We start from the raw sequence: 24,784 nt of genomic DNA on the forward strand, positions 1-24,784 counted from the left end.
TATGCTACTTGAAATAAAATAAACTTTCTAAGTGAAAAAAACTTAAATGTACATATTTTATTAATTTATACTTTTTTTAACTGAAATAAAAATAAGACATATTAAAAAAAATTATACAAACATCAAAACATCCCCAAAAAATAACCTAAAATGAAAATTAAATGAAAGAAAAAAAAACCATTAATAAAATCTATAATTGTATCTTAGGTACAAAAACACGGTTCACATGACCTCACATTGCATGTGTCAAGCTTTTCATGGTCAAAGCACGGGTGCAATTAGAAATTTGCACGCCACATTTTCTTTTATTAAAAACAAATCGCATTATGCTGTATGTAGTATATACTGCACAGTATATAGCAGTACATAGCCTTTATTGCTAGTTTGAAATCTTTTTCTTGGCTTTATCTCTGGGTTTGAAGGCATGTTCATGCACCGTGTCTGTTTGTTTATGCTCTCAGCTGAATGTGCCTCAATGTTGATGTTACACTACAAATTTAAGGTTCCCCTGCCACACATCCACAAACACACGTAAATGCACAAACCCCTGTCCAAACAGTCAGCTCACCACGGCCGCGGTTCTCCAAGACTTCAGTCCATGAAAGGCTGTTAACAGACTGAACGATTAAAGGCTCTTTGGGACGGACTGTACTGCCCATGAGGGCCAATGATGTGGATCGGTTTTATATCTGATCAACATTTACTGTTTTCAGCCTCTGTTTTCAGCCCCTGGTCAAATGTTATTTTTTTGCAACTGCATTAAATGATAGAAAATTTCTCGTAGCAACATTTCAACACAAATGAATGCTTGTCCAGTCTGTAGTGAATGCCAACTAAAATAGTTTTCAAATTGAGGGAGTTTTTTGTGAAGTAGGAGTTACTCATAATATTGCCTTTCACGGTTGAATCTGTTGTGTCTAAATGTTGTGTAGCTATATTTAAACAAGTAAGCGGGAAGCCGTCTCCTCACTCTTATTCCACAGAGGAGTTCTAGTTTAATTGTTGAAAATTTTCCCATTTTCAGGGAGTGTGAAAATAAAAGACACAGCATGTGTGAATTCTAACACTCCCACATACTTATTAGTAGTATAAACTTTCTTGCTTTCGTCTCCTTTGAGTGAAGCGAGTGGAGATTTACACTCAGGTAGTTTTTTTTCTGCTCTCTCGCAGTGTATTTCAGTCATTTCAAATATATGGTACAAATGTAAAGATTCCAGTTAGTTGATATCATCGATATCCTTCCTTAAATGTGTTTTTAGAAAGCCGCAGGTTATAAAATGATTCTGTTTATGCATATCTTACGGAAGTAGTTATTTAAAAAATGGCTTGCATAGTTTCAAAGGATTTTAAGGAACATTTACACACCCTCATGTCATTCCAAATCCAAGACCTTCATTCTTTGTTGAAATACAGTAAAATCCAAAAATGATTGGATGAATTCCAAATAGCATTTTTGCACCTTGAAGGGCACTCAGGGAAGGAGATCAAAAGAGAACAAGTGGATCCCTTCACAAAGGGCTCTTCCTGAAGTTCATATACGGAATGTAATTACAAAATGCATATTTATTTGAAACAACTATAATAACAGTACTAGGAGATTTACAGCAAATGGGATGATGGATGCTGCGATGCATTGTCCTGGTAACTTTCCAGGAGAAGGTAATGAGTAAATGATGAATGCTCTCTGCCAAGTGTGTTCTTATGGGTTTGGAATGACATGAAGGTGAGTAATTGATGACAGAATTTGTGTTTTGTATGAATTTGGAATAACTCGTGAAAGATTTACTGAATGGGCTTTGTTTGTGTGAATAACATTAAAAATGGTGGTCTGTGGGGAAAAAACTAAGACCCCTAAGATATTATTTATTTTAAATCAAATTTTCAGTAAACATTGAGAATTATCCTTTGGGGAAAACAACAACTAGATTTTCAAAATTTGGTGTCTAACCATCAGTATTTGTGTCAGTAAGCATTGATCACGTTGTTTGAATTTGGCTTGCTGAGATGGTCAATTTTAATAAGCCCCGCCCAAAAACAGTTCTGACCACTCCTACCCTAGCAATAGTTCCCACCCCCATTTTCCATAACAAGCTTGTGCTCTTTTCTAATGACAGTCTATGGAGCATCTATGCATTTTTTAATCACAATTTTATGGAAATCAACCATTATGTTATAAAATGTTGTTGGCGGTCACTTGTGATAGAAGATACCCAAAAAGGAACTGTTTTCAGTTTTTAAATGTTTAAATAATTAATGCTTAGTGTGCTTGGTAACACTTTAGAATAAGGTTCCATTAGTTAATGTTAGTTAATGTATTAATTAACATGAGCAAACAATGAATAATACATTTATTACTGTATTTATTCATCTTTGTTAATGTTAGTTAATGAAAATACAGTTATTCATTGTTAGTTCATGGTAATTCACAGTGCATTAACTAATGTTAACAAGCACAACTTTTGATTTAAATAATGCATTAGTAAATGTTGAAATTAACATGAACTAAGACTTATAAATGCTGTAGAAGGATTGTTCTTGCTTAGTTCATGTTAACGAAAGTAGTTAACTAACATTAACTAATGGAACCTTATTCTAAAGTGTTACCGTGTGCTTAAACCATGTGTCAGGCATTATTCCAAAATGAACATGCAAAAGAGGGAAAATGGGTATTATTTTAGTGCAGCTTTTGCAGTTTTGCATCAGTAGATCTCTGAGGGTTAAAGGAACGTTTAGCATTCAACCCAAACATTCCTTTTAACCCATAGAGAAGTGTAATATGTGCCATCTTGTTTCTCTGGCTAACTGCGTTCCTCTCGTCTCCTCACAGTGAACAGCTCTGTGCCTTCTGTTACTGTGCTGGTCGAAGCCTGTTGGGCCAGGGCGATCTGAAGCCATTCAGGGTCACACCCGGATACGACCCTACACTCCCACAATCCTCCGCAGAGGAGGGCCATGACCGTGACGACAAGAGTGGGGCTGCCAGCCAATCAGGGAGGCCCAGGGGCCCAGAGAGGTAAGCTGATTGGCTGAGGCGAGTGGAGCTGTCGTATAAATAAAATGTCAGCTGTGTTGTAGCGTAATGTTTAAATGAGCTAAAAACAGTTATTTTTACTTCTCCGCTGGCCCCTGTGAAATAGAGTGGATGCTATTGGCCATTGTTGGAGAGCGGAAAGTGTTATGCGAGTGTGTGTGTGTGTGCGCGCACGCTCTGACGGTGTTTGTAAGGGCTCTTCTGAACAGTAGGCCTGTTCCAGGCAGCGGGGCACTGATATCTGACGTCACTGCTTGAATCATGCTCATCTGGATGAGATTTCAGCCAGAGACTGTTTAAATACGGATCATTCCAGTTGAAAATTGCATGCAGTGCTCTAGTGTGTGTGTGTGTGTGTGTGTTTTTGCTTAATATCCTGGAGACAGACTCGTGTGAAGCAAACACAGGATTTGTCCTGAAGTGACCCTCTGCGTCGTCTCAGCAAATGACAATGCTTATTTGTCCCACACACTTGAATTTAAAGCATACTGCAGCGGTTCAGTGTCTCCTAAAGCTATGGTATGATTGTAGCACGCTTCTGTTGATATTAGTAGTATACGGTTGGTAGGATTTTTAAAATGTTTTTAAAGAAGTCTCATGCTAGCCAAGGCTGCATTTATTTGATCATAAATACAGTAAAACCTGTATTATTGTACAATGTTATTAAAGGTCCTGTTTTTCGTGCTTTTTTGAAGCTTTGATTGTGTTTACAGTGTACAATATAACATGTGTTCATGTTTCGCGTGTAAAAAAACAGTATTTTTCACACAATTCACCTATCCGTATACTGCTGTTTTCACTGTCATAAAAATGGGCTGATGACTTCCTTGTTCTATAAAGTCCCTCCTTCAGAAATACGTAACGAGTTTTGATTGGGCCAGCGGTTCCTGTGTTGTGATTCGACAGCAGCTTAGCGCACGTTACCCTCCTGGAAACGTGATTGGGCTAGTTTTGAGGAGCAAGTGTGCAGGAGCATGTGCTGGAGATGTACTTATAATCACAGGAGCGTTTTTACCAACGAGATGCGCATGAAAATAGCATTCGATTTTTTTGCACAGTCCTAACATCTAGTTAACAAAGCTAAACAGCGTTGCCCTTTGTGTAATAAGTTACAGAAACTGTTAAACGCACCAACTTAAATAATAAAATACACTTACCAGTTGTGGTCCATAAACAACACCTTCTCCAGACAAAGGGGGAACTGCTCCATCTTTCAGGAATCATCTTTGTGCGAATCCAGCATTAAACTGATTGAGATGTGCTGCACATAGTTTTACATGTGGTTTATAATTTTCGGGAACCGAGTTAAACACAAATTGTAACCATTAATCTCCAAGTACAGCGTCCCTGGGAAGCCCAAACAAAGATGATTGGACCCCAAGATGAAAATAACAGCGTTTCAACGACATGGCAAACACAAACACAACTCTTTGACATGGCGACAAACACAAACGCAACAAGGCCACGCCCCCTGTTTGTGAATTCCTGTGGGCGTTTTAGTGACGTCATTACTGCAGGAACTAGATGGATGTAGTCCAAACGGGTCGTTTTTTGTAGGCGAATTCTGTTAAATCAAATATCTCGCTTGGCATTTAACTTTAAGCTTTAGAATTTTACAGATATTATTTATACTCTAACAACAACATTACACACTAACTAAAGTTTAAAACATGGGATCACGAAGAACGGGACCTTTAACATTTAAAAGTCTCTAAAATACATATTTATATATTTTAAAATATAATTTATTGCTGTGATGCAAAGCTGGATTTTCAGCATCATTACTTCAGTCTTTGGTGTCACATGATCCTTCAGAAATCAGCAGGTGGATAGAGGAGGGGTGTAATGAGATGCGCTGCTGTGATGGATGCATTTTTGTCCCATGATGTATTAACGGTGAGTCATTTCTGTGGAAGTGGTGAATCAATCAGCACCATCCCACACACACACACACACACACACCTAAATTAAAACGGCTGTGAGTCAAACCCCTTCCAGTGCCTGAATGTCAAGAATAAATGAACACTCTCCTGGTGCCGGTGGCTCATGATAGAGGGCCAGCAGTTAGACAGCATGTACACATTCATCTCACTCTAACCAGTCTGTATGTGCTCTATAGAAAATTAGAGCTAGGAAACCTTTTAATTGAATTAAATACATGATATGAACTTATTAATTAAGATTCAATCAACCACACTTTCGTGTATCATTCTAATTAGTTAAAAGCCTAAATGTAGATGAATTTATAGACATGCACAATATAAAGATAATTTATAGATCAATAATCTTTTAATAGCATTACAAAAAATTGACAATTAAAGAGTCAGTAAGATGAAAAGTCTAAGCTTCCTATCACTGTTTATAAGTCCTGTACATTAGGTTTAAATCCATCCAAGGTTAAAAAACATTGTCATTTTGTCAAAATATCATTTTAAAATTACCTCAATTCTCAGAGATCCCCAAACGGTTCGCGCAAAGCTGTTCAAAAGATTCAGTTTCCTTAAACCCCACTTTTCGGTAGCATACTGTGTTCTGATTGGTCAACTAACATAGTCAGTTTTGATTGGTTGTTCCGCACACAACTTCACGGTAAACAATGCGTTAGCATCTTTTTGGGGTGAATTATGTCTTATTCCTCTCATCGCGAAGCAAACAGTAAAATAAAAAACTTGAACAGTCTCGCTGCTTTTTCTTCTGTGTGGGTGTATTCAAGCCGTGTGCTTCAGTTTGAATCTGAATAGAGCGTTGAGCGTGGGGGCGTGGTCACATTAGATATAACGAAGGGTGACGTGAAAAACTGACATCGCGTTGTTTTCATATGGTTTACTTTATCACAGAATATCTGTTAGCAGCACTTGTTACACTTCATTTAAATGACGTGTTTGTAAATGACGATCAGCGCAGACAAAGGCTGCAGACAGCACACATACTGATAAGACGCTCGGGAGAAAACAGACACATAACTTCATAATCATACTTCGCGTTGTGATTCGGAGATGCTCGTTGTTCTAAATAAAGTTGGGAATGAACCCTCTTTTATGGCCAAACGCTTTGAAAATCCCGCTGTACTCACTGAGATTAGAAAAGCAGTCATCAGTGAAATGTGAACACAACAAAAGGGATTTGTTGTACTGCTCTGGTATTGTGGTAAAAATGAATTTAAGCCATTGGTTCTTCTGATCTTCATTCTTTGGCAGTGAAAATAAAACAAACTTGCCTTTACAATTAAAAACACACTGTCTCCTCGACATGATGCTCTCACACCAACCAGAGCGTCTGTGTCTGTGTGGGGGGGGGGGGGGGGGCAGGGCAGAGTTCGTTTCTCTCAAGACGGTAGGCGGAGATTATTATGCAAAGTGTTCTAGTGACGTACATAGAGATGGGCAAAAGATTAGAAATCTATAACGACTCGTTTCAGCGATTCAGAGTCGACTCCTTACTTTAGAAGCCAATAACTTTATAAATTGTGTACTTTTTGGTTTAATTATTTGCACATTGTTTACACTGATGGACAGCTACATCATACACTGTAATACAGGTAATTTTTGATTTCCCATCTGTGTGGCTCTTTAACATTTATTTGCATGTTACAATAAATGTATTCAGGTATTTTATTTATTTTTGGGAAGTAGGGAACTATTAAGAATTGTAATAAATTATTTTATAGAAAGTAAATTTGGATCTGTACTATATATATATTCAGGTTTCTTGTTAATTTTAGTTTTAGTCATTTTGTTGTGTTTTTGTAATTTGTATTAGTTTTTGTTATTTTTAAATATGTCTATAGTGTTTCTACATTTTTATTACAGTTTTAGTAATTTATTTTAGGACACCAAGTTAAATAGAAAAATTATACAATTTGCCTTGGAAACTTACTGAAATAAAATGAGTTTTTTTTATTTATTATTATTTCAGTTAGAATATATTTTATATGTTTGCATATAAGCCAGGTGACTGTTACTTGATATGGCCAAATATTTTTTAGGTGTGAATGGAATTTGTAATATTTGTATATGAATTAATGAAAGCTAATGCAGAGACCAATGACCATTCTTTTTCTGCTCCTTATTCCATTATTAGTAGCAGATCTTTAAAGGCAGAGTAGCCAGAGACCGTTTGTTTAGGGATTAATTGGACTTGGATGCAGTTGGGTGATCTAATTTGATATCTGGCAGACTGACACTGTGCCATATTTTGTGAATAAGCTGTTGCCAGACCATTGAAAGGTTCTCTAAATGTTCTACATTCAAAGGAAACATATTTTGGGAAATCTCATCTCAGTGTTACTTGTTTTATGTGGCAGTGTGGCCGCACTGATATTATTATTACAGAAACAGTCCATTATTGCTTTTGATATGATGGTTAATCTTTTCGTTAAATTGGATATAGAAAATATCTTAGGTTGTTAATTTTGACATCCTCTCCTAAAAACATGTCCTATCCAATCGTTACATAAAAAAAGCACAAACCTAGTTTTTGTCCAAACTAGTTGGACTGCGAAAAGCACAGAAAAATAAAACATTGATGCCTTATTGGTTTCTATTTTAGATACATCATGCTGAATAGCTCCGCCCACAGTAAAATTTAAATCGACGTACCTGTATATTAAAGGGTAATTTGCACAAAAAAAAAAAAATCAACTCTTATTCTGACCTGTTGTCTGAGATGTTCCATTTCAGGGGGTGTCTCACTTTAGGCTTGTCAATAAAACAGCCACAGTTCTGAATGGCTAACACAATTACATGTGTAGCAGTATTAACACCCCCTCATTATTGCATGTGAGCAAGTGTTTTGAAAACATTATTCATATAAAACCCGTCATCTAAAGGCAAATTATTAAGAAATTGTTTACTTGTGCTTTGTGATGTAGCTGCTCTCAGATACAATAGAGTTGGCTGCTACATCTTTCAACAAAAGTTTCTTTGCAAACTCTCCATTACACTTTGCTTCATTTACAAGACAATCTGTCATAAAAGACTCTCATAAAATGCTGAACAGATGCTAACATGCTGTTTAAAACGGATGTTGGTTTACGCTTCCATTTGTCCTGTTGTCGGGAGTAGTTCAAGTGCATGAAATGCATCATAAATTGTATACTGGATCTAGTATAGACACTGTCAGTGATGGTAATGGTTTCGACGTGATGCGACGCAGTGCTCATGTCTGGTGTAAACGGGTTTCTGCCTGTTAAAGGAAACATTGGATGCCCAGTTTCCACAAGTTGGTATCCTATGAAATCAGTTTAATTTCTTCCTAAATTCCAGTTATTTTTTTCCCAAATTCGTTTTTTTTTTTTTCTGGATTCAGTTTTTTATTTTATTTTAACAATTTTTTTCACTCCTTTTTAATATTTAAATGAAAGTTTATTAATCAAAAAGCATGTCTAATTAATTAAAACCATGAAACTTTTTTCACATCAATTTAATAAAATTTTAACAACAGTTACATGTTTAGGGCCCTATGAAATTTTTATGAATATGAAACCTTTTTTTTTTTTTTTTTACCAAATTCTGTGTTTTAGGAAGTCTATATTTATTTGAATGCATAAAACAACTTATCCCCCCACCCCTTTTTTCCCCCTTAAAGTAGCCTTCTGATGTTTTTTCATCAGAAATTATGTGTTGTGCATTTAAATTTTTCTTGTCATCAAATCAAGGCATAAAACATTATTTTCATTTATCTTTTAATTATTGAAAATAAGCTAACTTAATTTTTTTGGCGAACAAAGGGGATTTACTATTAAAAACATGGAAGAAATGTTGTTTGATTATTCCTTAAAAAATTATGTTTTTTTTTTTTTTTTCATTTTAGTAGTAGTAGGCTATGTATTCTACAAAAAATAGACTTCAAATCAAGCCAGACTTTTATTTTGACGGGCTGCCGTGAATACCTTTACAGTTCTGTGTATGTGATATGACACTAGTTTTACCCAAATCAAACTGTCAAATGATCATGAAGGCTCTCTCAGAGCAGTTCTGGAGATGTTGTTTACATGTTTTCTTCCTCATTTAGTGAGACGGCAGACGCTGAAATCACCGCGAGCGTCACATGCTCTTCAGTATATGTGTAGTAATGAATCCGCGTGTCTGTGTCATTCATTAACATAGTTGATAATGGAGACTGTTTAGGTTTTAATGCAATACAAGTGGGTGGAGCCTATGCTGTGATAATGTATACCGGTTTTTTGACATTTATGTCTTGCTCTGGTCATATGCAAATGTGTTTGCTCATATGACAGCATAGATCCCACAACATCCAAACAAGGATCACTTTGGGAGCTAATTTTCATAAACACTTTTTTTATACTGCCAAAAGATAGGAAAATTTGATTTCTTATGTTATGACCCCCTCAAAGGTCACTAAATGTAAATGCAAAAACGATGTTTTAATAGGGAGTTGTCTAGTTGACTAAATGGAACTGCAGCTGCTAGTTAACATTGGAAATAATAGTCAACTAGTTGAAATCTAGTAATTTTAAAGATTTTCTATTAATTTTGATTTGCATTTTTGCCTTTATTATGATAAAAAAAATGAGAGCTGACAGGAAGTGAAGTGGGATAGAGATAAATGAGTTTTCTTAGTGTCACTTGATTAGGGCTCAGGGAAATGTCCCTTTGTATTTACCGGTTTAGAGGGGGAACATTATGAATGAACTGACTTACCTCAGAAAGGTTTCATTGACACTTTTTTCTCATGTTATCTCCATATAAGGCCTAATAATAGTGTTCCTGTGGCTCAAGTGGTAGAGCATTGCGTTAGCAGTGCAAAGTTGTAGGTTGATTCCCAGGTAACACATGTTAGGTAAAAAATGTTATCCTGAATGCACTATAAGTCGCTTTGGATAAAAGCATCTGCTAAATGCATACATTTTATTTAATGTAATTTTTATAAAATAGTGCAGCTGTGTTTAAAAGGGTAACCATGATAACTGCTTTATTTCTGCTTGTCCAAAAGCGCCACCTACTGTCAGTCAATTTTCATTTGTAAATTTTTATTTTAATTCATCCCGTCTGCTGTTTTTGTTGCCACCAATGTTGTAAATTGTAACCGTTTGATGGGAAATAAAATCAGTTTGGATTACAAATGATATCTAAGGATAATCAGTCCCTCCAGAAAAACGCGATTATGCGATCACCTGATTTAATGCATAATCAGCCAAAGGCCGCATATTTATGCGGGGTCGCATTTTTTCAAATACGCCGCTCTTTTGCCGCATAAATTGTCGATTTCAGAAAGCAAAATATGCGGAGCTAGCGTGATTTCATAAACTCACATATATATTCGCAGAAAGTTGAAAAATGTTGCGTCTACTTCACACAAGTAAAGCGCCATTTTCCCCTATTTCCATGGGAACCTTATGAAGTGACGTAATTACGTGACGTGAACATCATCTGCAAACCCCGCGGTGAAACCAGGGTGAAACTTGAAGCGCGCAAATCATTCTTATTTGCTAACAAAAATAAGCGCAAAAGAACGCGCGAAGCAGTTTCACGATTTGTTACATGACAGTAGAGCCAAATTATATTGCGAGAACTTGCAAAAAACTGCGGTTTGGTGAAATAGAGAAAAAGAGGTGATTCCCCCAACACCCCCTTCTCACTAGGCTACTAACACTGTTGTAGTTTCTTTCAGAAGTTGATGCAACTTTACAGTTGTAAGATTGCACTTTTTTGTTACAGAACAGTACCAAAAACTTACAGTAGTAATTATATAAGTAGTATGTAAAAAAATTTACGTTGCAGTAAGAGATTGCAACTTAAATATTCTGTGATTTAGTATGCTCGCTTATCATAGGAAGTAATAAGAAATTACTCACTACATTAAGGTTGTAGCCTAGTGAGAAAAAGGTGTCGGGGGAATCACCTTTTTTTCTCTTTTTCATTAAACCGCAGTTTTTGCAAGTTCACGCAATTTCATCGCATAAAATTGCAAAAATTTCCCGCATATTCGATCGCATTTTTTAAGAAAACGTGCCGCAAAATCAAGGATTTTTGCCCGCAACAATCACAAAAAAACACTGGTCAGTCACACAGATAATCTTGGTTAGGATGTGGTGTGAAACGAATCTGGATGACCTGTAATCAGTCTGTCTCTGTCCTGCAGTGTCGAGGCCGAGGAAGGAGGAGGCAGATTCTTGGACGAGCTCCGCCACGTCGGTCTGCCAGACGACATTGACGTCCGGACACTCTTTGATGAGTCGGGTAAAAACTCGTTGCAAACTTCACTGAGGCACAGGCAGAGGAAAGCCAACTGCAGAAAAGATGGAGTCTAGACTGTAATTTACAGTGTTTCTTTTAAGTAATAGCAGAAAGACAGATATGAAATAAGAAAGTGCAATTTCTATTAAGAAACCACATATTTGCTCTCTCATATCAAGCTGTTGAAGTCCATTTTAATATGTCCAAATGACTTTTTCCACGGATTGTACAGAGGATGATTTAAAGAAGTTAAAAACACAGCCTGAAACTAGACAGTGTAGTCAGACACATCACTTACTTGAGGTGAGGAACTGAAATTGTTAGTCCTGTAAAATGAACTTGAATGGCTGTTCTGCCAGTAACAGTTGAAATGATGAAATTTTCCTGTAAAGATCCCGTGCCATCTTCTGATCCCGTTCCCCTTTCTTGTGTTTGCAGGTCAGTGCTGGGCTCATCAGAGCTGCGCGTTGTGGTCGAATTTTGTGTGTCCAGCGGAGGATCAATCACTGCTAAACGTGGACAAAGCCATCCACTCAGGGAGCACAGAGGTATGCTGGGATATCTCTGGTTTAGCTGACGTTCATCTTAGCTTAAGCATGTGCAGACCCGTGAATAAAGTAATGACTGTAAACTTTATGCAAATATTACATCACCTCACTGAAGTACTTGAAAGGTTATGCAAATGAGGGTTAAAATGCTCAGCTCTCTCAATGGCTGCATCAAAGTGCTCTTTTTTCTATCTTTTCCTTTTTGCTGATTGACCATAATGTGTGTATTTTAATTTTATTCACGGCAGCTGTCTTTCCTGAAACTGTTTTTAAGATTTAAAGGCTATTTTTCAACTGTAGAGCTTTGACGGAATATTAAAAGTCAACCTAAAAACAAAAGCAGAGCATCTTATACAAATACACACCCAATGAAGAAGAGAAACAAAAAATGAAATGATTTTTATATGCTACATATGAGGTAAGGAAGATAGCGACAGGTTAAATGTCTTTTAACAAATGAAATACATTTTACCTTATTTTAGTTTTTTACAATGTACATATATTTCCATGTATACTGTATTCCTGCGCAGGCCTAATTTTTAATTACATCTTGTCTAATGGCACCTGATAAGGTTGTGGGGCTCTTCATAAACCTGCTGACTGGTTTGCCATGCTGCTGTTTCTGTGAAAGGCCAGAGCTGGAGGGGAATCGAACTGACTGCTAAAGGTCGTAGCTGATCAGCTGTCAAATAGAAAAGGTCACGGCACTCAAAGGGGCTGCGGCGTCATCGGCTTCATCACTTAACGCCCCCCATGCAGCGACCCTCTCCAATCACATTCCTAAATGGCGCTCTGCCATTTGATCTCGTGAATTAACAGCAATGCATCATTTAATAGTAAATGCTATTTCAGGGCTAAAGAAATACGTGTGTGAGTTGAGTCAGATTGAGTGGAATGGCTCTTAGATGGATGTGCACAAATCACGCAGCACTCCATTTGACCGCACGCTTAACGCAATCCATTTGCTGTAGGTGCGAAACAAAATTCACAGTTAACAAGATGCGGAGAGCAGCTGTAAACATGAGGGCTGACGGAGTGTCACATCTGGACTCGTCTCACGGACTGGACTCCTCTGGTTTCTGAGCAGCTCATTAAGCATGACGATGGACAGAGACGCAGATCGATTCGAATAGAAAAAGGGAACACTGGCCTAGTGCTGAGGGAAATACTTGCGTGTTTTCAGGAAGCTGTTATGGGTTGCAGTTATACTTTATGCCAAATGGAACCTAACATTAGGGAAGAGTACAATTAGATCACCTGACCCAGGAAATCGCCTGTCATGTCTTTGTTACTCAGTTAATGATATGCCACTGTAGAGCTGAGATGCGTGAAGAATTGCACGCTTTTGCTGTCCCTGGATATTTATTAGGAATCGTCTGTCTAGTAGCACAGGTTTGAAGGATGATGTAATTCGCAGTGAGGCCAGTGACAGTGGTTTTCACAGTTCTTGTGTGTCTTGCATGCTCCAGCTGCTGGTTTTTGGCAGTGGTTGTTAATGGCTGTGGGCTGATGCAGGTTCTTGATGAGGGTTTAAGTGAGTATTCGGAGTCGTGTTGGCACAAATGTTGCTTTTTTGATTCTGAGTTTTCAGAACTGTTTCAGTACTCATTGTACTGATACAGCATTCCCAGCTGCGCTTTCTCCATCTCTTTTCTTTCCGACATCAAGGTGACTCACACTGCAGTGTGTGTGCATTATAGTTTACTGTGCTTCAGAGTGGAGTCTTCTCACATGCAACCAGATCAAGATCCAGTGTTTTCAGAACAGCTCTGTTAACAGTAAATACAGTGAACTCTATCTCTGCATATGCGTTTGGGAACACAGTATGCACCAGTAAAATTGTATTTTCACAGTCCAATCAACATTTTGTTTTTGTGGACATTTCTGTTTTGCTTTATTATTATTTTATTTCTATTTGTAGTTTTCGTGATTTAAGTACTTCATCCTCAACATGTTTGTTTAAGTTAGCATGTCTCATTTAAATTTAAGTTTTCATCTTATTTTTATATTTTATTGTATTTTTTTTTTTTACGTTTTTCAGTAAGTAAAAAATAACAACGCTAATAATAATAATCCCGCTAAAAGCTACAAGGTATGAAGAATTTGAGGCAGCAGAATATCAGTTGTCAAGAAAATACCTTAAAATGGTAAAAAGTAAAGTAACCATGATACTATTTAAATGTAATGACCTTAATTTTGTGGCAAATGTTTTCCCGTTGGATTAAATATTGATATTTTGTCGAGGTATAATATCAGAATTACCAGAATTATGACGACACTATTGCTGCGGGTTTGACAAGTATAATGAAAAGTGTGGTAAAAATAAAACAACGATGAGAACATGACTGTTGACAAGTATGAAGTAAGGGATAGTTGAAATAAAATGAAAATGTACATTTACTTTGAAGTATAATAAGATTTACATGTGATAAAAGTTTGGTAAGTATGGACTAGAGATGAATTGCTGAAAACATTTATTGTTTGTTGGTTCTGTCCGAGTTGGTTTATCTCCCAGTTCACTAAAGGAATTATTCAAATCTGTATAATGGCCTCCATAAAGACCCAAATTAGTGATGCACAGCACAATTCCCAGTTCTGAGAACATTTGTATGGAGAATGCAGCAGATTACTGTAATCTGTTGTACTTTACTGTGACTGAATCACTCTCATTCACACACCTGAATCTGCTCGTTCATATGCAGAAAGTGCACTTGACTTGGTGCACATCTAGATGACGATGACTTCATGTCAATGCACGGTGCTGAGATACTGCGCACAACTGTTTCGTGAATTGGCCCTCTTGTCTGTGGTTTGTGGGAGATTACAGGCATGATGGGATAATTACACATCCGTCAGTCTGTCATCATTGTGGTTTATGTCACAGCTCTCCCTAGCTGTTAGTTTGACCACAGTCATTACACTGTCAGAATTCATGTCTCATTGTATAGATTTGTTTGGTTTAATATTAGTTGCCAGCTTTAATGTTAATTATGTGACGAGCAGTTAATGCATGTGAGGTTTCAGTTAAGGACTATAGACTGTGTTTAAAATAATTGATGGCCCTCTTTTAACATGTTTAAACATCAAAACTGGAGTCTGCTTTGTCAGTGTCTGATCAGTTGTGTTGTGACTCTTTTCTTTTATAGCATTGTGCATATTGTAAGCGCCTTGGAGCATCCATCAAGTGCTGTGAGGAGGGGTGTGATCGCTCGTACCATTACCCCTGCGCGGGGGCCGCTGGCACCTTTCAGGACTTCAGGAGGCGCTCTGTCCTGTGCACAGAGCACGTTGAGCTGGCCGTCAGCAAATGTGAGAACCGGCTTTATTTTTTGGTCTTTTTATGCACTCTTTCAAAGCGAGACCTTGATGTGCAAAAAAAATTGTCAGTCTCCATACCCCTGTTTAAAAAGAGCATTGATTAATACTCAGCCACAAAAACAATTCATCCCAACTCAGTTTCATACACTGTCATTGGAGAGTTCGAAAGAGACATTGAAAATACTTTTTTTTTAAGTACATATACATAAAGTACACAGTACTTATTCGTTTTCTGGCAATATTATTAGTTTTTTCTGTCATATCAATAATTGTTATTTAATTGGTTGATTAGTATAATTAGTTATTTAATTAAATTATAAAAGTAATTGTAAATGGGATTAGGTGATGTAAAGTGGGAATAATGTGCACTAATAGTTCACAAGTACACTAGGACCATAGATTTAAATGGGAAATGAGGTGCACATTGATTTTCTGCTCATCTTTCTTTCTCTCAGTTGAAGAAGAGGCGAACTGTATATTGTGCGACAGCCCCGGGGATCTCCTGGACCAGCTTTTTTGCACCAGCTGTGGGTTGCACTACCATGGCATGTGTCTGGACATCAGCGTCACTCCTCTGAAGCGGGCAGGCTGGCAGTGCCCTGAGTGCAAAGTCTGTCAGACATGCAAGTGAGTTGCAGCCAAGCTTTGCCTTTTATTCTTCCCAGTCTATACGGCGTGTCTGCACTCTTACTCATTCCTCGAAAGCTCATCTTTATTTTGCTCATGCATCCTTTGAGGAATTTCTGTGGAATAAACAGACACTTGCTCACATCTCATGTGGGTTTAATTTAAAGTCACTAATTAGACAAATTAAATGTATATAAAAATCTGTGAGGTAACATTCAGAGTTAAAAACTGCAGCTGTGGTTTCCAGAACTTTACTATAAAAAATACAGTAGCAACATTTTATCAACCTCTTGAAGTACTAAATTTTTTTTTTTTTTTTTTTTATAATACACATTAACAACCATCAAAAACACACAAGGTAATAAGAGCCACATGATGAATCAAAGCTCATCACACTAGTAATATATAACAGATTCACACAGTATCATACACACAAATACTGAACACCATCATGGTAGCACATATAACACAAAATTAATGCAACTTTTAACTTAATGACATACAACGTGACAAACTATAATGTACATAACTGATAAGAAAAAAACTAAGACAAAACGGTTACTTATGTGAAAAGCCATCAAATGTGAATTCTGGGAATTTCACTGTAAATGATCAGAATGGGAGTCATAATACCTTTGTTGTTGCACAGATTTTACAACAAGATTAAAGTGCAAACCTAAAGATGCTTTATGCAAAACAAAATATATATTTAAAAAAATCGTTAAAAAAATATTATTTGTTTTTCACTTACAAAAAAAAGACGTAAAGGTAAGAATTTTTTTTACAAAAATTACATTAAGGGCCAGATTTATTAAACGGCAAATTTAAATTATAATGCAACCCCATAACGGTACATTCAATGCTTGATGGAGGGCGTTTGTGAAGCTTGGTGCTGACACGACCATCGTAGTGACAACAGCCAATCACATTCGTTTTCTGATGTTTTGTGATCAGGATTGGCTAGTGTCTGCACCAGATTATTTGCATAAGGTGATCTGATTGGCTGACGCCTGCGTTGGTGCTTGAAAAGTTGAAAAGTGAGCAAAGTACCCAACGCGATGCAACCAACCCATAATTCAGTTTGGCTTGACATCACTTTACAGTTCAAAGTAAACGAGAGGTGTTGACGCAGACCCTGTGAATTCTGTGGGTGGTTTACTAAAAATGCACACATTAAAGACAGACACAGTCAGATAATTTCAATGACCAGCAGAATCTACCAAGAGCAGCGCAAATTACCGCATGCTTTAAGACGTGCTTTTTTTAGGCATTAAAAAATGGCGCAAATACCAGTAATCTGACGTGATCAACCATTAGTAAAGCATGTTGCATGATTCGTTTTAATACTCTCCTCCCATACATTTTGCGTCTGAAAGGGAAACTCCAAGAAATGCATAATAAATAAATAAATTAAATTAATTGCAGGCGCAAAAATAACTGTGTTCCATGCCTTTTCAGTGTTAATTCTTTACTATGCATCTTTAGTAAATCCAGTACTGTTTTAATGCCAAAAGGTGGTTTGCGCTGGCACAAACTGTTAGTAAATATGGCCCCAGATGTCCTAGATTTATAATTTATATACATACATATATAATAAGGGAACTTACCATTAACCAATGAACAGATTTTTAAGCACAACATATTTTTCCATTAAAATTACAATAATTTTTTTACAGTGTAGGAATGTATTCATTAAAATAAAATGTTGCATTGGTAGAATTCATTAAATTGATTGATTGTGTCCTTGTATCTTTCAGGGAGCCTGGAGAAGACACTAAAATGCTAGTGTGCGATATGTGTGACAAAGGCTATCACACTTTCTGCTTGCAGCCGGCCATGGACTCTATCCCCACCAACGGCTGGAGGTGTAAGGTATGGGCAGCTCTGAGAGGCATTGTTATCATAATGTCCCATTTCTTGAATGCAGTATAGCTAATCGTAGCTGTGTGTTTGTAGAACTGCCGGATGTGTGTTCAGTGTGGCACCCGGAGCAGTGATCAATGGCATCACAACAGCCTACTGTGCCAAAACTGTGGCGATCAACAGGACACCACCGTTCCCTGCTCATGTCCCAGCGACGTAGATCCCGATGTCCACAAAGACCTGCTTTCTTGCCATCAATGCAAGAGGTTAATTTCCATCGCAAATCTGTAATTTAGATACAAGTAGCAGTTACACATCCAGAAAGTTTTGGATGCAGTGAAAAGTTGACTCACTGGCTGTTTCTTTTTCTTCAGGTGGTTCCACCCAGCATGTGAGCATCCAGGTCACGCACATCCACAGTCCAAAGAAGATCACATATGCTCCGTCTGTAGAAACGCCAGCTTTGAATCAGATCCTGTGCGTGCGGATGCAGAAGGAATCCAGACAGAGATTCAGTCACACGTGGACGTTGAAGAAAACGCACAGCCAGTTTCATCGAACGATTTAGAGCCTGCCAAAGTTGAAGACGCAGAACCTCACCAGCCTGTCAGCGAGATGCCGAGTGAAGAGAAGCAACTGGATGAAAAACAAATGATGGGTACGACCAATAATTTCAGTGCCTGAAGTATCATTCTTAGAAGAATTAACCCATTGCTTGTGGGATTTAAGGAGTTTTTCTTACACCTTTAGGAAAGAGGGTATACATTCTGTCATTTTAAGATTCGGTTTTATTCTGGTCAATAAAAAAAACTCAGGAATAAATAAAACTGATAATAGTAAAAAAAAATTTTTTAGAAGAATGGCTTTATAATATAATTTACCTTTATTTATTAAAGCAGTCACAAGTCATTAGATTTCGAGTCTGAAGCAATAAAAAAAAACATAATTTGTCACACTTTATTTTTAGGTACAATTCTCATAATTAACAAACCATTAACTATGACATTTGCCTTCTATAAATTCCTAATTTGCTGGTCATTAATAGTTAGTGAGGTAGTTGTTTAATTAGGATTAGGGATGTAGAATATGGCCATGCAGAATATGTGCAGTACTTTAAAAAAAAGTTTTAAGAATAAGAATCTGCATATTGGTTCCAACAGAAGTACTGTTTAGTGTAAAACATTCACATAAAACATTATTCATCATACTGAAGCATCTCCTTCATTGACTTCCATTGAAAAATATTCTCTTTCACTGTGTACCCCCAAAGCCACAGCATTAGCGCTACGCTTTTTTTGGCTAAAGGTTGTAGGCTTGCTTTCCACTGGCTTTGCTTGAACTAAACTGCTCTGGAAGTTGGCTTGTCCTAAACGATACATATTAGCATCTTAAAGGTTCATATAATTACCTAAAGTGTACATACTAGTACTTTTTGAAAGTGTAATACCCCAGTTACAGCTTTTTCCTGAAAGTGCGTTATATAAATTTACAGATTGGCTGTTTTCTTATACCTGTTTTTGCACGGCCCAACAACTCTCGTTAGCCTTAGAATGAATCAACTTTTTTAAAGGGAGATTTTTTGGATTGGTTTCTGACAGATTTTTGTGGTTTTCAAATGGAAACTTCTAAGGCTTTATTTGATTTTAGTGTCTTGTTAGCTTGGTTGTGGGTTTGGTGTCTTTACCGTTCACTTACTTTCAGAGTGGTCCAATAGCTGTGAGTTCAGCCCGGAGTCTTTGAAACATGAAGACAGAGGTTTCTCTGTGAAGCGCCCCAGTCCTTCAGGCCAAAAGTTGTTGAAGTGGAAGACTAGACCAGAGCATCCCATAGGCCCACATGCCTCAGATCTGTCTGGTTTAGTCTAAGCTTTTCTTGAGGAAAGAAGTTTTTGAAAGTTTTTTGCCTGGGGAAGGCAGAAAGTCTCTGAAAGTGTTGCTTATGTGCTTTCGAATATCTGGTGATTCATTGAAAAAGTTCCTTATTGGAGGAAAAATGGCTGCCCTGTCATCAATTACTCACCCTCATGCCGTTCCAAACTCGTATGATCTTCCATGTGGCGCGATTCAATTTTCAACTTGAAGACTGAAGACCAACTCACTTTGCAGATCCCCGGGAAGTTTTACATTCCTGTCAATCTCCTCCATGTGTAATATACCATCATGGCTTTGTGTTCAGCCGGCTTTGGGTATGCGGTGCATTAACACCCCGCTGTCACTGTACAAATGTTCAGCACAGTGTCAGTAACTCGATTCCCCAACCTTTAGGGGAACAGCTGCTCACAGGCATTTTTAGCATTATGTGTCCTGGTGCAAATCTCTAGATGCAGAGGTGACAGATCTGGCCTCATCTCACACTGGGTTCACGGTTATTTAGGGTGCCAAAGGGCGCCCTGAACATGTGTGCTTGTGTAGCATGGTATGCTGTTGCTGTAAGTTAAAAAGGTTGAACAGAGAAGAAACCCAAACCCTGGTCTGATTTCAGCCTGTGCCTCCGCAGGTCTCTTCTTGTGTATTGCTTGGCTTAGAACCGCAGTATGTTTCCATTATCAGCCTCAGCACCTGCATGAGGACTTGTGACAGCTGTAGGTAATAATCAGGAGGAATGTAACCAGTTGTGCCTTGCTGTTTTAGTATCTCTCTCTCTCTCGTTTCCCCTTGAAAATGTATTATGCACTCTACTTGCATGCAGTTGATATTAAATAAACACCAGACCTCCTTTTCAAATATACTTAGTGCAGATCCTTCATGTGAAGCCAAGTTCAGAAGATGTCCATCACACTACTCCAACAGACCAAACTTTATAGTAGGATTGGGCATTTAGGGTCTTAGGGTAGATTTTTCCCCAAAAATAAATTTTTCCTGAATTCTGTTTAATGAAAAACGTGTTGAATGAAACTCACTCATTACATGTTAACATTTGAAACTACTGCACAGCAGAACTTGCATACTTGTATGAATTAAAAATGTATAAAATGTTGGTATAAATTAGTGGTCGACCAATATATCACCAATTTGGCATTTTTCAAATATCGACACACAGTGCTCACATTCTCCCTCTTGTTTACTGTTGTTATTAACAGTTCTGTCTAATATGGATAGAAGTCTGTTTAATAATCAGATAGAATGGTTAAACATAGGAACTAATGCATGTGCTGTCTTCCTGAATGCATAACTTATATTTCACAGATAAAATCGGTCGACCAGCAACAACTAGTATAAATACTATTGTAGAGTACATTGTAATTCTGTTTTGGATATAATTTCTGAATATGTTATAGAAATAAAATCAAAACAGTTGGTGATGTGGATGGCTGCTTCATTTTTGGGTGAACTATCCCTTTAACTAAACAAAAAGTGTTGATAAACAATGCCCAGGTAAATTTAAATTGAAGCACTAAAACTGAAAAAAAAAAAAAATCCAACTAAAACTGTAAGAAGAATATATGTAACCTAAAGGGTAATATTTAGCTGAAATATAGTTAATGTATCACCATCTTAATAAATTCAAAAATAAAACACAAAAAAGAAAATTCAGTTGGTTTGCTGTAAGTGAATTTAGGCATCACAACATTACAATGTACAGTATGAACTATTGATATTCTGAGGATTATATTTAACACTGTTTGAGTAAGTGTTGCATGAGAGCAAAAGTGAACTAAATGTAAAAATAGAGGAAATTATTATATCTGATAATCCCTGATACCATAACATGAAACTAAAATCTAACATTGGTTGATAACTGGTATGGTACCAATATATTGTGCATCCAAACAAAAACAATATAAAGTATGGCATGCCGTTTAAATGAGTCCACTTACATTTTGACATCAGCTATGTGTTTTTCTCAATATGTCTGATAATGAATAGGTTGCATCGCCATCTTTTTTTCTTTTAATGTCTTCTATTACCCAGAAGTGACTTCGTCTGACATAACAGGCCATACGTAGCAATTATTGCTTCTTTCTGTGATTAAAAGATGTGCTGAATAACCAGACGCGCGAGTCATTATCGCAAGCCCGTATCTTCTCTCCATTATAGCAGTCACCAGTCCAGATCAGAATCATGATGTATCTCTGCTCTTCTGATTAGAAAGAAGAAACCTGGCCTCTAATTACCTCAGAAGTGCTGAGCTGATGTCAGCCACGCCGGACGATAGTCATTTAGTCTTCTGTGATTACGTGATTTCTCTAATGGCTGGTTATCTCTTCCTAGAGGAGAGATGAGGTGATTTATCTGATAAGGCTCTCAAAATCAATGGATTTAAGTGCTTGAGGTGGAAACTGGTTGTTCCAGACATGCATTTAACAGAAGAGAATGACGTTATAGACAGTAAGAGGACAATAAAGCATGTTAGAGTGTAGTCAGAGCCACAAATCAACAAGAAGACAACACTGGATGAATCCACCTAATTAAAGGCGTAGATTCCTTTCAGTACTTGTGTACTGCATTGAATTCTCTTGAGCACAATGTTTTCTGGATAGCACACATGCTGTGTATGTGCCTGTGTTCACACTTGCACTTTTCTACTCTGTTGAGTTGTTTTTCCAGTCCTGTAATTATTTCCACTAGTGCTTGGAGCAGTATGTGTTACATAACACAAGTGGGAACTGTCTATTGACTTTTTCCCCCCTCCTCTAGAAATTGGTGCGGATGCTAGTGGCGATTTAGCCAAGCCAGAGCGCAGCGAGACCTCAGACCACGGCGCGGAAAATGAGCGGACTTCAGGTACTTCATCTACTCTCTTTGCCTCCAGTGACACATACACCGTTCATGCTCTCAAAGATGCTCTTTTCTTAACCAGAACCACCATTTCATGGAAATGTCTGTTTTAGGGGATGCTCAAAACAAGTGGTTTGGAATATGTTGAAAAATGTAGTTTTCCTCTGACAGTTTGATGAACATTTGACAACAACAGCTGAAGACACTCATCTTCCCCAAGCAATTAACTAGTCCATAGCCATGAATCTTAAAATTCAATCAGCATTCACTTCCTTTTTTTTTTTCTATAACTTGACACAGTCGGGGCAGGATATTCACAAACAGACATGATGGGATTTTATACATTTGGATTGGGTCATGAAAAATGGATGTTGCATATTGACAGCCAACAAAATACATTTGTAAAGTTTTTCATTATCAAGATTTTTTGGTTAAAATCAATATTTAAAATCTTTCCTTGTTCCCCACTGCCGTTTGCTCTAATTTTAGAGCCATTAAGTCAATATATTAGGGCGTTAACACAGATGAAAACCTTTTCCAGTGTAACGTGTTTTTTAAACACAATTAAGGAAGGGGCGGAGCTTGGTTTGTCCACCCCAATCACAACTACTAAAGACATCTGTTGATTTAGATGCTGGACATCTTTATAAACACATTAAATGGGAGACTTTTCAGACGAGTGCGAAAACTGTAGAAGTAACGACGCAGCTTCAGTAGAACAACAGTGTTATGTATGTTATGTCGTAGTTTTGTCATCAGTTCAGTCATGAAGTTACAAAAAAGGCATTGAAGCTGCCTTAAAACAGTGCATGTGAGTATTTATTATTTTTTTACATTTACAAATAATCAGTTAACTCTCTCAATCAGTATGAGCTTGTATGATACATTAGTCATAATTTATGACAGAATTAAGATTCTATTTTAAATATTTTTGGATGTAGTATAATATGTCAGCTTCCCAAAAGTATTTCTGCAATCCTATTCAAGCAATAGTAAAATAAGCCCAAGTGGCTAGAACAATGTTCTTATTGGTGAAATCATAGCAATATAAATTTAATTAAATAAATGTATGCATTTAGCAGACGCTTTTATCCAAAGCGACTTACAGTACATTCAGGCTATCAATTTTTAATTATCATGTGTTGCCGGGGAATCGAACCCCCAACCTTGCGCTTGATAACACAATGCACTACCACTTGAGCCCTCTGACCTACATTGGAAAATCCCTGTGTATTTGGTACATCTCATAATGTTTTTCTGCTTCCTGCAGTTGCATCTCCTCAGGAGACAAACGGTCCTGAAGAATCAGAGACGCATGAGCAGAAACTGGATTCAGCTTCAGAGACTTCCACAGTCCAGCAGCTTGTGTCATCCCTCGAACCAGAGGAGTCTCCTGAGACGTCAGCTGCACTCACAGACAACGTCTCCCAGAATGAGGAGGACAGCAAGCCCTGCCTGGAGGAGCAGAAAACCAACCTGTCACCCACCAAAGAGCCAACTCCAGCCTGTACGGGCCATGAGGAAGAACCCATGGAGGTTTCCTTCACAGAGGAACCTTCCACAGTGGCTGGTGGAGTTACTGCAGAGCCTGAGGTTAGTACTGCGGAGACTACACCAAGAGTTCAGAGCCAGGAGGAAACAGATGTTATGGTGCAGCAGCGCGACATTATTTCTGAGAGCCACTCACAGGAAATGGACATCACTATGGATGGTGATGAGCGATATTTGGCCAAGCTGAGTTCTCTGGTGGAGGAGAGGACGTCGTTACAGCAGCCTCCATGCAGACAGCCCGAGGGTTTGCCCTCAGTTGGGCACGGGGCGTCCCCGCTCCAGCTCCAGGCTGTCTCAGGACAAGCCATCAGCAATGTGCCTTCATCCACCTTCATACCATTCACTCCAAAAATCGGCATGGGCAAGCCGGCCATCTCTAAGAGGAAGTTTTCACCTGGAAGACCCAGAGTCAAGCAGGTCAGTCATATACTTTATGATCAATTGTGTGTTGGTTTATTTAATCTGTTGCAGATTCCTGTATAGTTCTAGGTTTATTAATAAGTATAAGGCTTTGTTCAAACAGACAATTAGATATTGGCAGATTTGGCGTGTCCGACTTTGTTCTATTCCATTATTTTTCACAATTTTGATATGATTTCTTGTAGTTACAACTTTATATCACATAACTGCAACATTATTTATCATAATAATAAATCTCAATTTGACTGAAATGTTCTTACCCTGTAATTATGACCATATATACCTCATAATTGCAACTTTATTTCGTGTAAATGATTTTTTTTCTTAGAATTGCAACATTATTCTTGTAATTGCAACTTGATATCTCAAAATGACATTGCGCCTCACAAATGCATTCCTGTAATTGTGACCATATATCTCAATTACAACCTTATTTCTTGTATTTCTTTAAAAAAAAAATCATAATCGTAACGTTAATTCTTGAAACTGTGACTTTTAGAAATGTATTTC

The 24,784-nt window shown here is 37.5% G+C and overlaps 1 protein-coding gene across 12 annotated transcripts in view; it reads left to right on the forward strand.

Annotated features, from left to right (window-relative positions):
- LOC127950906 (histone-lysine N-methyltransferase 2C) overlaps nucleotides 1-24,784 on the forward strand; it is a 112,803-nt gene that overhangs the window by 33,289 nt on the left and 54,730 nt on the right. For 11 of the 12 annotated variants that reach the window (XM_052548305.1, XM_052548310.1, XM_052548307.1 and 8 more), the window contains exons 5-14: nucleotides 2,828-3,013; nucleotides 11,135-11,232; nucleotides 11,668-11,777; nucleotides 14,924-15,086; nucleotides 15,551-15,722; nucleotides 17,480-17,594; nucleotides 17,679-17,851; nucleotides 17,960-18,243; nucleotides 22,223-22,309; nucleotides 23,574-24,271. In XM_052548305.1, the coding sequence (XP_052404265.1) occupies nucleotides 2,828-3,013; nucleotides 11,135-11,232; nucleotides 11,668-11,777; nucleotides 14,924-15,086; nucleotides 15,551-15,722; nucleotides 17,480-17,594; nucleotides 17,679-17,851; nucleotides 17,960-18,243; nucleotides 22,223-22,309; nucleotides 23,574-24,271 (2,086 nt within the window). The remainder of the gene's footprint in view (nucleotides 1-2,827; nucleotides 3,014-11,134; nucleotides 11,233-11,667; nucleotides 11,778-14,923; nucleotides 15,087-15,550; nucleotides 15,723-17,479; nucleotides 17,595-17,678; nucleotides 17,852-17,959; nucleotides 18,244-22,222; nucleotides 22,310-23,573; nucleotides 24,272-24,784) is intronic. The other variant, XM_052548313.1, reaches the window with a different exon arrangement.

This window comes from Carassius gibelio, chromosome B2, assembly GCF_023724105.1.
Source record: "Carassius gibelio isolate Cgi1373 ecotype wild population from Czech Republic chromosome B2, carGib1.2-hapl.c, whole genome shotgun sequence".
NCBI classification, from domain to species: Eukaryota; Metazoa; Chordata; class Actinopteri; order Cypriniformes; family Cyprinidae; genus Carassius; species Carassius gibelio.